The 14,227-nt window shown below is 46.8% G+C and overlaps 1 protein-coding gene across 8 annotated transcripts in view; it reads right to left on the bottom strand.

Annotated features, from left to right (window-relative positions):
- Nucleotides 1-14,227, bottom strand: part of CAPN8 (calpain 8) — a 69,587-nt gene that overhangs the window by 13,654 nt on the left and 41,706 nt on the right. For 7 of the 8 annotated variants that reach the window (XR_005661106.1, XR_005661105.1, XM_039914802.1 and 4 more), the window contains exons 6-13: nt 13,563-13,731; nt 12,265-12,348; nt 11,369-11,454; nt 9,447-9,521; nt 7,733-7,893; nt 4,480-4,655; nt 1,076-1,287; nt 313-349 (exon numbers count right to left, since the gene is read on the bottom strand). Coding sequence is in view for 6 of the 8 variants with exons in the window: in XM_039914802.1 (XP_039770736.1) it covers nt 313-349; nt 1,076-1,287; nt 4,480-4,655; nt 7,733-7,893; nt 9,447-9,521; nt 11,369-11,454; nt 12,265-12,348; nt 13,563-13,731 (1,000 nt within the window). In the remaining 2 variants the exon portion in view is untranslated. The remainder of the gene's footprint in view (nt 1-312; nt 350-1,075; nt 1,288-4,479; nt 4,656-7,732; nt 7,894-9,446; nt 9,522-11,368; nt 11,455-12,264; nt 12,349-13,562; nt 13,732-14,227) is intronic. The other variant, XM_039914804.1, reaches the window with a different exon arrangement.

Raw genomic sequence — 14,227 nt, 5'->3', positions numbered from 1 at the left:
TTCAAAGAACTATGTGAAACCTGTGGAATAGGGTAAAAAGCTGTCCTCATCAGTTACCTCATCTGTAAAATGGGGATTAAGACTGTGAGCCCCAGGTGGGACAATCTGATCACCTTGTATCCCCCCCCCCCCCAGGGCTTAGAACAGTGCTTCACACATAGTAAGCACTTAACAAATGCCATCATTATTATTATTATTCCATTGGCTGCCCATAGCCACTTTAGTAAAGTCACCCAGAGAAAACCTATGGCAGATGACTGTCCCCACTCCCCATCCCTCACTGCAGGGTAGCACTCCAAAATGGGCTCTTACCTCATGTGGGTTTCCTACCACCACATCTCCAATTTCCCTGAAAAGAAAACACTTTCTTTCAACATTTAACAGTCTTTTTTCTTAAGAGCATCTGCTCCCCTTAATGCCAAACTTCTTAAACTTGTGCTGGCCCTCCTTGTCTCTGGATCCAGCACCCACAGGGACCTCTGGGTCTCACCACACTGACATTATTCCAGCAGCCTCAGTTCAGCCAGCCTTTGCCCAGCCCCAGCAATTTTCCATCGTGGGTCACTGTCAGTGAATGGCAGGTGGAAATCTCTGCTGAGGCTCTGGCTTCCACCCTGATTCTCCAGTTCTCCCACCTGCTTAAACCCAACAACATTCTATCTGAGAACCCAGGCCAGGATGGAATCTAAGCCAAGAAGAGCCTGATTTTATAGACCATTAGAGATAAGTGAGAGGAAAGCTGGGAGATATTTTATAATATCTCCTTGGGGACCTTTCTTAAGAAGTTTGCATCCTCTCCCTGGGACTGGGCCCCTCCAAACAAATCTCTGCTATGGCCTATTCTCCCTTCCCTATCCCCAAAGGACCCTTCTTAACCTTCTCAACTTACTGACTGGAAATGAAAAATCACCAACTCTTGAGAGGCCTAATGAGACAGGAGGACAGGATGTGGGGAAGACTTTCAGTCCCCCACATGGAAATAGGGTCATCCCTCTCCTCCATCACCATGCAGGGAGTCTCGGGCCCCCACACTCGGCCAACAACTAGCCATACGAGGGTCCGGGGGAGCACGTACAGAGACTTGGCTTTCTTCTCTGAGAACACTCTCAGGCAGAACTCTCCATCCTTAAATGGCTCCAAAGTGGAGGGTACCACCAGGTACTCTCCCTGGGGCAGCTGCACACGGCCGGAGACTTCCCGCAGATTGACATAGGAGTCCGAGCTTGCTGAGGGGCGGCGGCCCAGGAAGAAATCCTGCCCCAGGTGCCTGTCGGAGTGGTTCTCCAGCTGCACCAAACAGTATTTAAAGTGTCAGTTGTTTTTGAAGATGAGATCTGAAACACCCAGCCCCCGTGGAGACTTGGGGTGTTTTCAACTTGTTTATTTTTTAGGGCTTTGCCAGAAATAAAGTGGTTTGAGATAAAGGGTTCCCACTGAGAATCCTATTACATTGGGTGGTAGAGTTTCTTCTTCCTGAGCTCCCCTGCATAGGATAGGTCTGTGAGGAGAAGAGGAAAAATCTCAGGAAAACTGGGTTATGGCTCTTCCACTGTCTCCTGGATTACCCCTGGGTGAATCAGTTCTCTCTGAGCTGCAGGCTGTTCACGGCTAAAATGGGAGTGGATCCTAATGGGCCCTCTCCCACAGGGAGGGCCTTATAATTAGTGACTGCAGAGGATTTTGAAGGGGTAGATGCCAAGTTTAATTAACCCCCTGAGCAGCACTTTATTTTTGTAATTCATCATTAGAATCATGATGATGGCTCTAAGGGCAGAAGCAGGGAATTTACCTCCAAACTTGATGGTTTCTGGGTAAAATCCCAGGCCAGCATGGGGGCTGAATGGGCAAGACGAGCATGGGACACAGAGGAAGGAGTCACTTCCTTTCTGCCGTGTGGTGCCTCAGTTGTTGAGTTCCTTCTGATTTGCGAGGATGGCTGAAAAGGAACCTTCCTCCCACCACCTAAATGGCCGTTACAGAGGACCACTGATTGGCTATGGGATCATATAGACCAGATGCTCTGAGAATATATAATTTCTCTAAGTGCTACAAGCTTTTCCCTCACATATTCCTTGCTGATAGTATCGGGGGGGGGGGGGGAGATAAAGAGCAGAGTTTTGTTATTTTGATGCTAAAGAACATTCCTTTAACCTAGATAAAAGGATTCCCAAATCTTGGTAGGAAAATGGTGCCTTGCATACAAGCTTTGGCGATTTAACAGCCCTTCCCTTAAAGGCACAGCGTACCAGCAGCAAGATTTAGTAAATCCACCCTGCTGGGCAGCTCCAAAAATCTCAGCCAGTTAGATGAGGTCTCTCTCCCTTGGCACCAATCCTGTGAGATGAGGCAGGGAGACGGCCTTTTACTTGTCTGCTGATAGATAGAAAGAGACAGATTCCTCTGAAATGCAAATTTCAGAATGCAAATGGGACAGGCTGCCTGGCACGAAGCAGCTGGCATTGCAGGAAAAGAAACAATGAGAGGCTGAGCTGGACCTGCAGACACACGGCACTCAGGGAAAACCCTAGCTGATCCTCAATCAGTTTAAGTTTGCCATCTTAGAAGAAAGATGTCATTTGGCAGGCAGTTAATTAGGGCAGGAAGAATCTAGCTCCCGTCAGTTGCCCCTGTGCCCAAAGAAATCCATCGCTGACAATGCTTCTACCTTATTCACACGTACCACACTTAAGACTGATGGCCTACGCAGGATGCTTATAAATGATTCGGGGGAATTTTTTTGTCTGATATCAAATACAGAGGCAGCTCTTTGTTTTCAAAAGCCTACCCGAGTTTGTTTGACAAGGCATGTGACTACAACTTTATCCTAACATTTTACCCCAAAACATCCCCTAGTTGTAAGTTAATATCCCTTTTCCCCTCTAGATTGTAAGCTCTTTGTGGGCAGGGACTGTGCCTACCAACTCTATTGAAATGTACTTTCCCCAAACACTTACTACAGTGCTCTGTACACAATAAGAGCTCAATAAATAACACTGATTGTGGTACTGATTATTTACTACCCTGAAAAATGGGGCTAGGTTAATAAGGTAATATTTTCAGTCAAATACATTAGGGAGAGATTTAGGCCTTCTTTCAAAACTATCTCCAAACCTGTCCCACAAGGTTTATGGTCCAGCTCCACCTAAACATTAATGAGGCCCTAATGCCTACTGTCCTGTTTGTAAGTCATTAGTTTTGAGTGATAACCATGACCAAGGAGAGGAAATCTCCATAACATGTGTGTCATTGAATCCTATACATTAATGCATCTTACACCTCACCTCATCTTATAAAGCAGCAATTATAGTAAATTAACTCTATGCTGACTAACCAGTCAGTAAAACTGATCTACCTGTTCTCCTGATGGCTCCTCTCAGCAAACCCCCAACTGATAAGGGGCTCTGCAGGCAGGCATGCAGGTTCCCATTACAGTTTGTTTGCTTTTCTTGGCTCCAAGGTAACTAGAACTGGAATCAGGGTTGCAAGTCCTCCCTTGGTCCTAGACAAATTCTGCCCTCGAGTATTAGCAGGAACCAGGAAACAGGTAGGAAAATGGAAACCGAACAGGTTTTCTTTTTGACAGAGACAAGGGAAAAGTAGGGAGAGTAAACAGGGCTATCAGGAAGCTCAGAAGAACATAAACATCTCCGACATGCAGTACCATAAATTCCCATATAATTCAAGCAAATGCAGCCAACATCTTCTCTAGCAAAGGCCCACAAACCACAGTGGCCACTGACAGCCCTCACAGGTACTGGACACACAGATGCTGTGATGTCATATGCATATGACCGGGCACCATTTTTGTGAAAGTCTCTCCAAGGCCAAACTTAGAGCACATCTCTGGGTGTGCGTTTTGGGGGGTAGAGGGGGAGGAGGTTGTTCCCTATCCCACTTCCTTCTTGCTCCAGATCTGTTGCATTCCCCCTGTAGCTCCTTGTGAAAAGGGATGTCATTCATTCATTCATTCATTCAATAGTATTTATTGAGCGCTTACTATGTGCAGAGCACTGTACTAAGTGCTTGGAATGTACAAATCGGCAACGTGTCTGAGCCAAAAAACTCAGTGCCACAAGCTGGGCTGGAAAGAGGCTGAGCACTTAAAATGTGGTATCCAATGGTGTGACCGCACTGGACGAAGACCCGATCGTCTGAAAGTAGTATAGCCCAGGAGAAACCAGAATGAATGGCTGCCCTCCAGGTACAAATACAGCACCTTCCTGGGAATTGCACAAACACTAGAAGCATAGGGGGCCTTTGAAGGGTGAATGCGTTCTACTCCATCATTCATGCTCAGCTCCCACTTAATGACTGGCAGCCAAGCAAAGGCCTCAGAGAGGAGCTGTAATCCTCTGTAAACGGAACCCCCAAAATAAATCTGATGGAGGAGACGGGAGCTCAAGGTCAGGACCACGGTCCATTAAATTCAGACAAAGGAAGCTGGGCCCAGGGCAGGAGCTGAACCCTGCTGTCTGGTACCTGGTAGATCGAGTAGCCGATCCTGAGCAACCCTTGGCCCTTCCTCTTCTGCCTTCTGCGGTTTTTCTGCATCAGGCCCAGCAGCACAGTGCAGCAGGGGTCACCCACACTCCTTCTGTGGTCGTCATCTGCCTCATCCAGACAGATTTTGAACTGGGGATTGGTCCAATACGTGGCTGCACAGGCAGTCCGGTGGCAATATGTTTTCCGCCAAGAAAGAGAAAAGAAAAAACCTTTTGTCACTCTTGGGAGAAAGGTGGCTAGACATTACCAACTTCCCCAAATGCCAAATCCCCCACACATCCATTCCCTGGGGATCAGACACGATTTTTGCAGGGTTTGGGGTTTCTAAGTGTGACTGTTTGTGGAAATAAGGATGGATACCTGGCCGGTGAAGTCCAGGAAGCCCTGATGCTATCAGCATTGAATAGGGGCTTGGGTAGTCCCCACTGCTTGTCCAAGAGCACCCCATGGCCTCCAGCTCATGGGTCCCCCAAGCCTCTGGATCTCAACTGCTTCAGCTCTAACAACAGACCTACCTCCTGGGTGGTAGGGGAATCTATTAACACTTTCAGCACCTTTGGAGTTCTCTGGTGGCAGGGATGATTAGAGTGGTTTCCTGGAACAAACCCTCATGGAAATAAAAACTGGGTGATACAGCTTTGCTTGGTATAGATAACAGAATTAACCCTCTATATTGGCAGGGCAATCATTTCACTTGAATTATCTCCATATCCCGTTTAGCCTTTACAGTGGACATATTCCTTAAGCACACTTAATAACTGTGGTATCTGTTAAGTGCTTACTATGTGCCAAGCACTGAACTAAGCACTGGGGTGGATACAAGATAATCAGGTTAGGCACAATTCCTGTCCCACATGGGGCTCACAGTCCAAGTGGTAGGGAGAACAAGTACTGCATCCCCATTTCACAGATGAGGAAACAGTCACAGGTAAGGTAAGTGACTTGTCCAAGGTCACCCAGTAGGCAAGTGGCAGAGCTGGGAATAGAACCCAGGTTCTCTGACTCCTAGGCCCATGCTCTTTCCATAGGCCCCACTGCTTTCCTACAGTATATATAGCCTTTGGACATGGCTCCAAATAAATATGGAGTAGAACTTGACAATTAAGGAGGCCTCCTAGACATTTACCACCAACTCCCCACTCCCTGATCCCAAACAACTTTCCCTTTCACACATCAGAAACTCATTGAATGTGGAGATTAAGAAGCAGAGAAAAAAAAGCAAAATGACCAAAGGATCCATCTAGTCTAGAGCAGAAAAGGTTGAAAGTAACAGATTTTACTATCATTTCCACATAGAATATTTTCTAAAATGGTATTTGTTAAATGCTTACTATGTTCCAGGCACTGTACTAAGTGCTGGGGTAGATACAAGCTAATCAGGTTAACACAGTCCATGTTCCACATGGAGCTCACAATCTTAATCTCCATTTTACAGATGAGGTAACTGAGGCACAGAAAAGTTAAGTCACAAAGCAGACAAGTGGCAGAGCTGGAATTAGAACCCAGGTCCTTCTAACTCCCAGGCCTATGCTCTATCAACCAGGACACGCAGTTTCCCATCCCCACAACTCCCTGGAAAGATGGCTTTCCATGTTCTCTATGCTTGACACGGTGAAGCACCTCACAGTAGTAAGAAAATCCTAGCCTGCATTACAAATTATTCCATAAAGACTGTATATTTCTTGAATCCTGCCTCTAAGAATCTCCAATTTCAGATTCTAGATTAGGGGTGTAGCCGTGTTGATTTCTGAAGGGAACTACCTGTAGGTTGACTAAGACACCAAGACTATTCTGGAAAGATCCTCATGTCCACCATTACCTAATGGCAATTAAGATGAATTTGTTCTGGGTAGTTGACAGGACTATGCTAGCAATTTGTTGTGTGTATGATGTAAACCAATGTACACACTTTGCACATATCCCTACACCGTTGTCAGCCTCTCTAAATGATCGGTGCAAATTCTGTGCAACTGAGTTGCAAATGCTGATCATTTTGATTTCTCCCACCTGTAATGATCCTGCAGGCCTTGAATTTGAGTTTACCCCTTCAGAGTCGGTGGTAGGAACTAGGCAATGGAAAAAGCAGATTCAAGTGAGCTGGGAATTATGGGAGTAGAAAGCTTGACAAGGCCCTAGGGCTGCCAGAGGGTTGGGTTTTATTCACTGAGCATCACACTGGGTTTAGTGCTCTCTAGAACAAAGAGAAGAAACGATCCCTGCCCAGCGTGCTCACAGTCTAAATTGAGAAAACAAGACAAGGCCAAAAGAGGAAGAAAATGTGTGACTCAGGTTGGTGAATAGCAGAGGGTGTCAATTTTGCTTTCCTTCATTTCTCCTTAGACTCGTGGGGTGGTTTTTCTTTAGATTCTTCATCAGGTGCTTCCTCAGTTGATTCAACCTAGGAGGAGTCTATATATATATATATTAGTTGTCCATTTTCAATTGAAGATAAAATGCTAGACTTTCATTTCCACATTAGAGTTCCCAGCTTTAGCAAGATTTGTGTTAGTAAAGTGGGCATGGCTAGCATCACACCATCCAAACTCTCAACCATTTACCTCTGACCTACCAGCATGCACAGCAAAACAAAAAATGGCAAGGGTGCCGTCAGCGGCCAAGATAGTCTCCATGCATTCTCCTAGCCCAGGCAGCTGTTAGACCATGCCCACAGAGTGCCTATTCTGCTGTGCCCTCCTTGGTGGGCCTTGGCAATGCATCAAAGGCTGAAGCTTGGGTTGGTATTAGACTGGTGACAAAGAAATTACAGAATTGGAGGTGGAGGAATGGGGAGCGGGCGAACAAGGTTAAAGTGATGGTGAGGTGATACAAGTCACCACCAGCAAGAGAGGAAGCTCAGATTTCCACTGCTATCACCCCCAAACCCACCTCCAGTAGCCACTGCTTGTTCCCTTGAGAGCTGTGTTAGTGGCGTCAGAAAGAAGAGGCCCATGGTGCCTCCACTGGGTGAGGTGGAGTGGGATAAGGGATAGACGAAGGAGAGGAGGGTGCTCACAGAGGCAGAAAGGCCCAAATACTGTCCTGTGAGAGGAAAGGAACGAAAGGATGCAGAATATGAAAGGAAAGAGGAAACTGAGAAGCTAAGCCTTGAGGCCTAAAGTCACCCTTGAAAGGGACAAAGTCAGCCCCCAGAGACAAAGGCAAAAGGAGGAATAGGGCTGAGAAGCACTGCCCCCACCAGCCCAGCCCTGCCCTCTCCTTTAAGCTCTACCTGGGTAGTTCTGGCAGCCTCCAGCCGTGGAGCCCCGGATCCAGCGGCCATTGAACAAGGTCAAGCCCCACTTGTGCACCTCCTCACAGGACAGGGAGTCGGGGGACAAGTTGCAGATCTCCAGCCGAGAGAATTGTCGCTGAAAATCTGTAAAAGACATCCTGTGGGGAGAGGGGACAGAAGTCCAGAAATTGAGCCTCGCCCAAAGGAGGTAACCTCTCTTTTTAGGTCGACAAGTTGAGTCTCGCCCTAGGGGGCTACTTCCCTTTTTAGATTGACAGGAACACAAGCCTAGAGCAAATGCCTTGGGACTTGGAAAGAGGTCATAGTACAATCACTGTCTCTGGGCAAGGTGAAGGAACCTCAAGAAATTGCTTTATTATTATTACAAATAATAATGATGATAATAATAATAGTCCACTCCTGTCACTGGGCAGGGCTTCACCTAAACATTCCCAGGTAGGTGGGCGTCTGCCCTATTCATAAAGATTTCTAGGAACACAGATTCCACAACCTCACCTACTTCTATCCTATTTAAGATGTAATTGCAAGAATAGTTTAATAATGTGGCTTGGCATTCTAATAAAGAGGGAGGAGATCGCTCAAATTGGGGGGAGGTATTAACTTTCCCAGGCTTCTTCTAGGATAACATGTAGTGCACAGGGAGAGTTCATTTACAGAGAATAATGAAGTGTTCATGCACTTTAGATGAATGTATAATTAACCCCTTGGTTTCCAGTATGGTCTGACCTAATTTCATACTCAGAGGTAGCACTTTTATCTCCAAACATTAGACTTACCCTTAAATTAGATAGGGGGCAGGTGATACTGTTCTTATTTTATAGCTGGATAAACTGAGAGCCAGAGAGGCTAACCCAGAAATGGAGAGGGTCCCCTAGTGTTTGTCTCTCTGATGTTAAAGGCATAAGGGAGTTTGGGCAGGGAAAGGGAAGAGCCCAAAAATATTTGCCGTGGGTGGATCACTGTTCCACTGGGGATCCAGTGGGGTAGTGGAAGGTGGAGGAAATGAGGCAGCAATCTGGGCCCAACCCCAACCAGGACCTCAACTGTGGTGGGTGCAAGCAAGCCAGCTGCAGCAGCTACTGCCCAAGGCCCATTCCTTAATGCCCATTAGCTGGAGTCTGTTTCAGGCTGAGGAGGAAGGATGACATGCAGCCCTTCCAGACCAGCTACTATGCTCATCAACCCTGCTGCGGTGCGTGAACGCACGCACACACACATACACCCTCCTCCTCCCCAAAAAAAAACAAAACCCGACACCACAGTCACAGCCCTGGTCCTGTACTGGCCAAAGAGAGGACACTTGTTAGTAGGAGGCTGTAAGAGAGGGGTAGTCCCAGGGGAGGCCGGCAGTAATGTCTTCCTGGGTCCCACATCACCCTTCAGCTTCCCCTGCCACCTGGGTGGTTAGACTGTACCAAAGCTAATTCCTGGGGGCTCAGGAGCATCCCAGCTGGCACTATGTAAAGACCAATTTGTCTGCTAGCTGCATCATCACCAGAAGTTACCCCCCCACAACCCTGGGGAGGCTTCAGGGGACCATGGGGCTCTGAATGTCCTGTCACAGGACATGCTCCAGGTCACAGGGGCCTTGGAGGTCCAGACTGGGCTGGAATGGCTTCCAGTTCAGCAAACCCCAGGGGCTGGGGAAATGGGGAGAATGGAAGGTGTTTTAGCACCCTAACCCTCTCACCAAAATTCTCCATCTTCCATCTGCTTGTCCAGCTCCTCCTTCTGCTTGGGGTCAATGAAATTCCATTCTGGAGCTCTGAAAATGAAGGAGAGGTGCAGGTTTCCTGATGACTTCCCTGGAACAAAAATCTACCTCCATTAGCCACAGCTGAAAGGCAACAAGTGGAGATTCCTGCAACTCTAGTTACACACAAGCCCAGCCTCTCCTATCACTCTGAGATTGCCTGGGGAAAGGATCTTGGGGAACCCCTCAGAGAATCAGGTTTAAGGATGTAGTATGCCAAAGCTTTTGTTCACCCTGAGGTGCCTATTGGGCATTTTTAATAAGGAAGCTGAAAATTGAAATCTGATCTGAAAAATCTCCTGGTTTATTTTTGAATTTAAGAAAATAAAAAAACAAGTCTGGGTGACTTTGGTTACGGTTTGATTTGGGCCTCTCTGCAATTTGTTGCAAAAATCAGGAAAGAGCAAGGAAAAGGAGAAAGGTTGAAAGTGGAAAAAGAAAGGGGAGAGGGGAAGCACGCACAGGAAGCAATGTTGCCTAGTGGAAAGAACGTGGGACTGGGAGTCAGAGGACCTGAGTTCCAATCCTGCCTCCACCACTTGTCTGTTGTGTGACCTTGGACAAGTCACTTCACTTCTCTGTGCCTCAGTCAACTCGTCTATAAAATGGGGATGAAGTCTGTGAGCCCCACATGAGACAGAGATTGTGTCCAATCTGATTAGCTTGTATCTACCCCAATGTTTATTACAGTGCTCGACACATAGTAAGTGCTTAAATACCATGAACGAAAACAAACAACAAAAAAATTTTTGGTTGTTCAAATGCTGATTTTGGGAGTTTTCAGGTTCTTTGCCTCTTCTTTTCTCTTTCCCATGGATTTCTGACAATATCTCTCTTAGACTGTGAGCCCCATGTAGAGCAGAGACTGAATTTGACCTATCTTGTATCTACCCTAATGCTTAATACAGTGTTTGGTGCATAGTAAGCATTTGACACACACCAGAGTATTATTACTTTTTAGTACCTCCTTTGGAGGAAGTCCAGAGTCAAGGAAAGGAGTAACAAAAGGAACTCTACCCTTTGTTAGTACCTCTGGTAAAGAGTCTAACTATAAACCACAGAGAATTCAAAACATCAATTCAGTGATCCCTCTCCCTCACTACAAATGTCCAGTTGAGTAAGTCCTGTAAAACAACTGGAACTCTAGGGGATGGTGAGATTTGAATTTTTCCACACTTCTAATCTGGCTCCACACTACAGAGTTCTCCAGGAGCATGTTCACAAGGCTTGGTAGCCTGCAGAGTGTCAAAGAGTTGTCTCTTTCCAGGACCGGTTCCCTACTTTTCCCCCACCAGGGGGGAGAGTTCACCAAGAGGAGCCTCCTGGTGATTTATGACTCCAGCCAGAAAAGATCAATATCTGCCACTGGTAATGAACTAATATAGTGAGCTTCAGTTCCATCGATCACTGCCTGTCAGGGTCAATTGGCTGCCAGGATCCAATCTCATTTTCCAAGTATCATTTCTTATTGGAGCTGATGGGTTTAGCCTTAGCCCAAACTGACCAGTGGCTGGGCAACTGAAAACATCAACCTCAAAATGATTTGGTTGGCCCCTGGGCTGAGGGCGGAAAAAGATAAAGCTTATGAAAGAGCCAGTCAAAGCCAAGAGTAATTTGACTGGCTCTGAAGTGCCAAAGGCAGGAATCAGAAATGAGTTCCACAGCTCTGATTTTTTTCAGTGTAGTTTGTGGCCTGCAGGTGCTTTTGGATTCAATTTACCTTGTTATCATCATCAACATCATCATCATTACAGTTGTTATGCATTTTATATGGCATATTTCCTTGGAGACATTCAATGATGTGAGAAAATGGGAAAGAGAAAAACTTCCTCAGAAACCTGGCTCACTGGGGAACCTACTTGTCACTCCAGGCTCCGGTCCACTCCACTTCACCCCACGGATTGCGGAGTCTGATCAGCTTCTCTGGGCGGCCATGGTGCCGGACCTGCAGTTTCCACAAAGAAGCAGAGGCCTGAGCTCTTAATCTTGTGTTATGGCTCCTGTGTCTTGCTTTTCCAGCCCGGGGAAGGGTGTCTTTCATTGGAATTTGCAAAATGCCTCAAGCTGCAAAGCTACATCTTTCACAAGTTGGCCAGAAGTCAGATCATTTCAAGTCAGGCCACCTTACTCAGCTATAGCTTAGAAATAGGCTGCACATTGAGAGAAGCAGCGTGACTTAGTGGAAAGAGCATGAGTTTGGGAGTCAGAGGTCATGGGTTCTAATCCTGGCTCTGCCACTTAGCAGCTGTGTGACTTTGGGCAACTCACTTCACTTCTCTGGGCCTCAGTTACCTCATCTGTAAAATGGGGAATAAGACTGGGAGCCCCATGTGGGACAACCTGATTATCTTGTATCTACCCCAGGGCTTAGAACAGAGTTTGGCACATAGTGAGTGCTTAACAAATACCATGATTATTATTATTATATTTTTCAGTGTGCCATGTTTGAGTTGTTCAATTTGAGCTTCTTCAACCAGTGTCTCTGCCCCCCCCCACTTCCCCCCGCAACACACATGTGTATCTGCTTCATGACTCACTCTGAGTAGAATTAGGTGTGATGAGGAAATCTTTCTGTTTAATCAATGGACCTGGGATATGGTAGCCCTCTGCAGATGGCCAGGGTCCACCCCACCCTTCCACCTGACATACACGAGGGTGGCCCATTTAGAGCAGGCCCCATTTAAGATTTAAGTCGGACCAGTTTGAAATGAGTCACCTCGTACTCTGGATTCAGCAACCAGAGCCATGATTTTACCTCTTCAGCCCCAGTGACGGAGTAAGCATGCCCCTTCACCAGCTTCAGGCTGGTGACTGCTTCTGTTTCTGCTGCACTGCTGACCTACAGGGAGAAAGAAATCATGATCAGGCAGAGTGATCTCATGTGGGCATGTGCTGCAAAGCTCCAGCCAGCAGGACAGCAAACAAGGGTGGAATCTGCTCCTTTGCCACAAGGTAAGGGAAAGCAAAGGTAATTAAAATCTCTAACCTAACAGAGCCGCCATCATTCACATTTTTACAGTTAAGCCTGTGGACTGAGGAAAACTCTCCTTTAGCCAAGTCCCAGATATACTGGACCAGACCTTCAAATGCAGCAGAAGAACATAAAAGATATTTATTCATTTTTTGGGACCACCCTTGACCTAGTTGGGAGAGAGAGAGTAATGACCCTGGAAGCTGAATCCCTATCCTTGACCCAAGCTCTATTGTTCATGGCCTTGGGGATGTTCACTAAGTCTTTCCAGTTGACCTTCACATCATCATACCAGTTTGGTGATACCACCATGGCCTGTTTCATCATCGCTGACACCATTTTAGAAAAGAAGAGAAATGACTTGCCTGTTGTTGATTAGCAAGAGGGAGAGGAGATGGGAATGGAACTCAGATATCATTTTTCTAGGAAGCATTTGCCCAACTTGGGATTCCAGTTTAGGAGTTCTTGACCTTGGTATAACCAAAGCTGGGTAAAACACATTAGCAGGGAACAAAAATATGACGCAATAAAGAGCATAGACCGCTGCCACACCAGCAGTACTCCCTCACCCCACTGCCCTGCCACTGAGAAGGGTCCAGATTGAGGGGTGGGAGGGATGTGAAGGAGAAGGGTATGCCCATGCAAAAGGGCATACTCAGCAGGAATGGGACTGGGTAGAGAAGGAGACACAGATCAGCATACTCACGAGCACTCTTTTCTCCCCAGTCAGCCACGACTGGGGAAAAGGGTGAGGGTGAGGATGCCAGAAACAGAGCTGGGCCATTTTGACCACACACACTTGGCTGTGAGTTTGGAATAGGTCTTGGCTTTTATAGTAAAATAAAATGTATTGGGTCACTGGCTCCTCTAGCTATGAATCTATTTGCAATCCCTTCTCTCTGCACCCAGGAAGAAGATACCACACCTCTGGTTCTGCTGATGACTTAGGTTTGGGAAGTGGGTAGGGGCTGGTCCATGCACACGGTGACATGCACACGGTGACCTTGCCTCCCACCTGCTGCAGCCCAAAGCATTGCCCATAAGCAGCGGGCAGACTGAGCAGAAACAGGCCGTCAACTCACATCGATGGAGCAGCCGAGCAGGGATCCAGAGCGCAAGGCCTTCTGGATGATCTGATACAGATTGGAGGGAGCCTTCTTCAGCTCATAAAACTCTGAGATGCCACCTGTGAAATCCTCAAACCCCTCCACTGTGGACCCTCCTGTGAGAGCTTCATATGATCCATTGAGCCTGTAGGAGAGGGAATCATCGTCATCATCAACAGCATTTAATGAGGTTTGCTTGGTGCTCTATTAACATGCTGTGCAGTTCAGTACTGGGGGATATACAATAGAAGTACTCCTTGAGGAGTCCACAGTGTAACGGAAAGGGAATGAGCACAGGGTCTGTTGTCTCGAATCAGAGAGGCTTGTATCTTGGCTGGTGCTGGGCCTCAGACTTGCTGGCCTATTCAACCTGGAGTCACAGTTATTCTAGTGTTTCAAATAGATTCAACATTTATGTCAAAATGGAGCCCACACTTTTACCAAACCCAGAGCTTTTACCAGGGAGTAAGATCAGAAAGGAGCTGATGCAGCGTGGGTAGGGAAGGCTGAGAGAGAGAGAGACTATTAGCTTGCTATTGGCAGGGAATGTGCCTGCTAATTCTGTTGTATTCCTGTCGCCCAAGCACTTAGCACAGTAGTCTGCACACAACAAGCACTCAATAAATGCCACTGATTAAGAA

Source organism: Ornithorhynchus anatinus, chromosome 19 (assembly GCF_004115215.2).
Source record: "Ornithorhynchus anatinus isolate Pmale09 chromosome 19, mOrnAna1.pri.v4, whole genome shotgun sequence".
Lineage (NCBI taxonomy): Eukaryota > Metazoa > Chordata > Mammalia > Monotremata > Ornithorhynchidae > Ornithorhynchus > Ornithorhynchus anatinus.
Note: the sequence above shows the minus strand (reverse complement) of the source record. Positions and strands in the feature narration are given on the sequence as shown.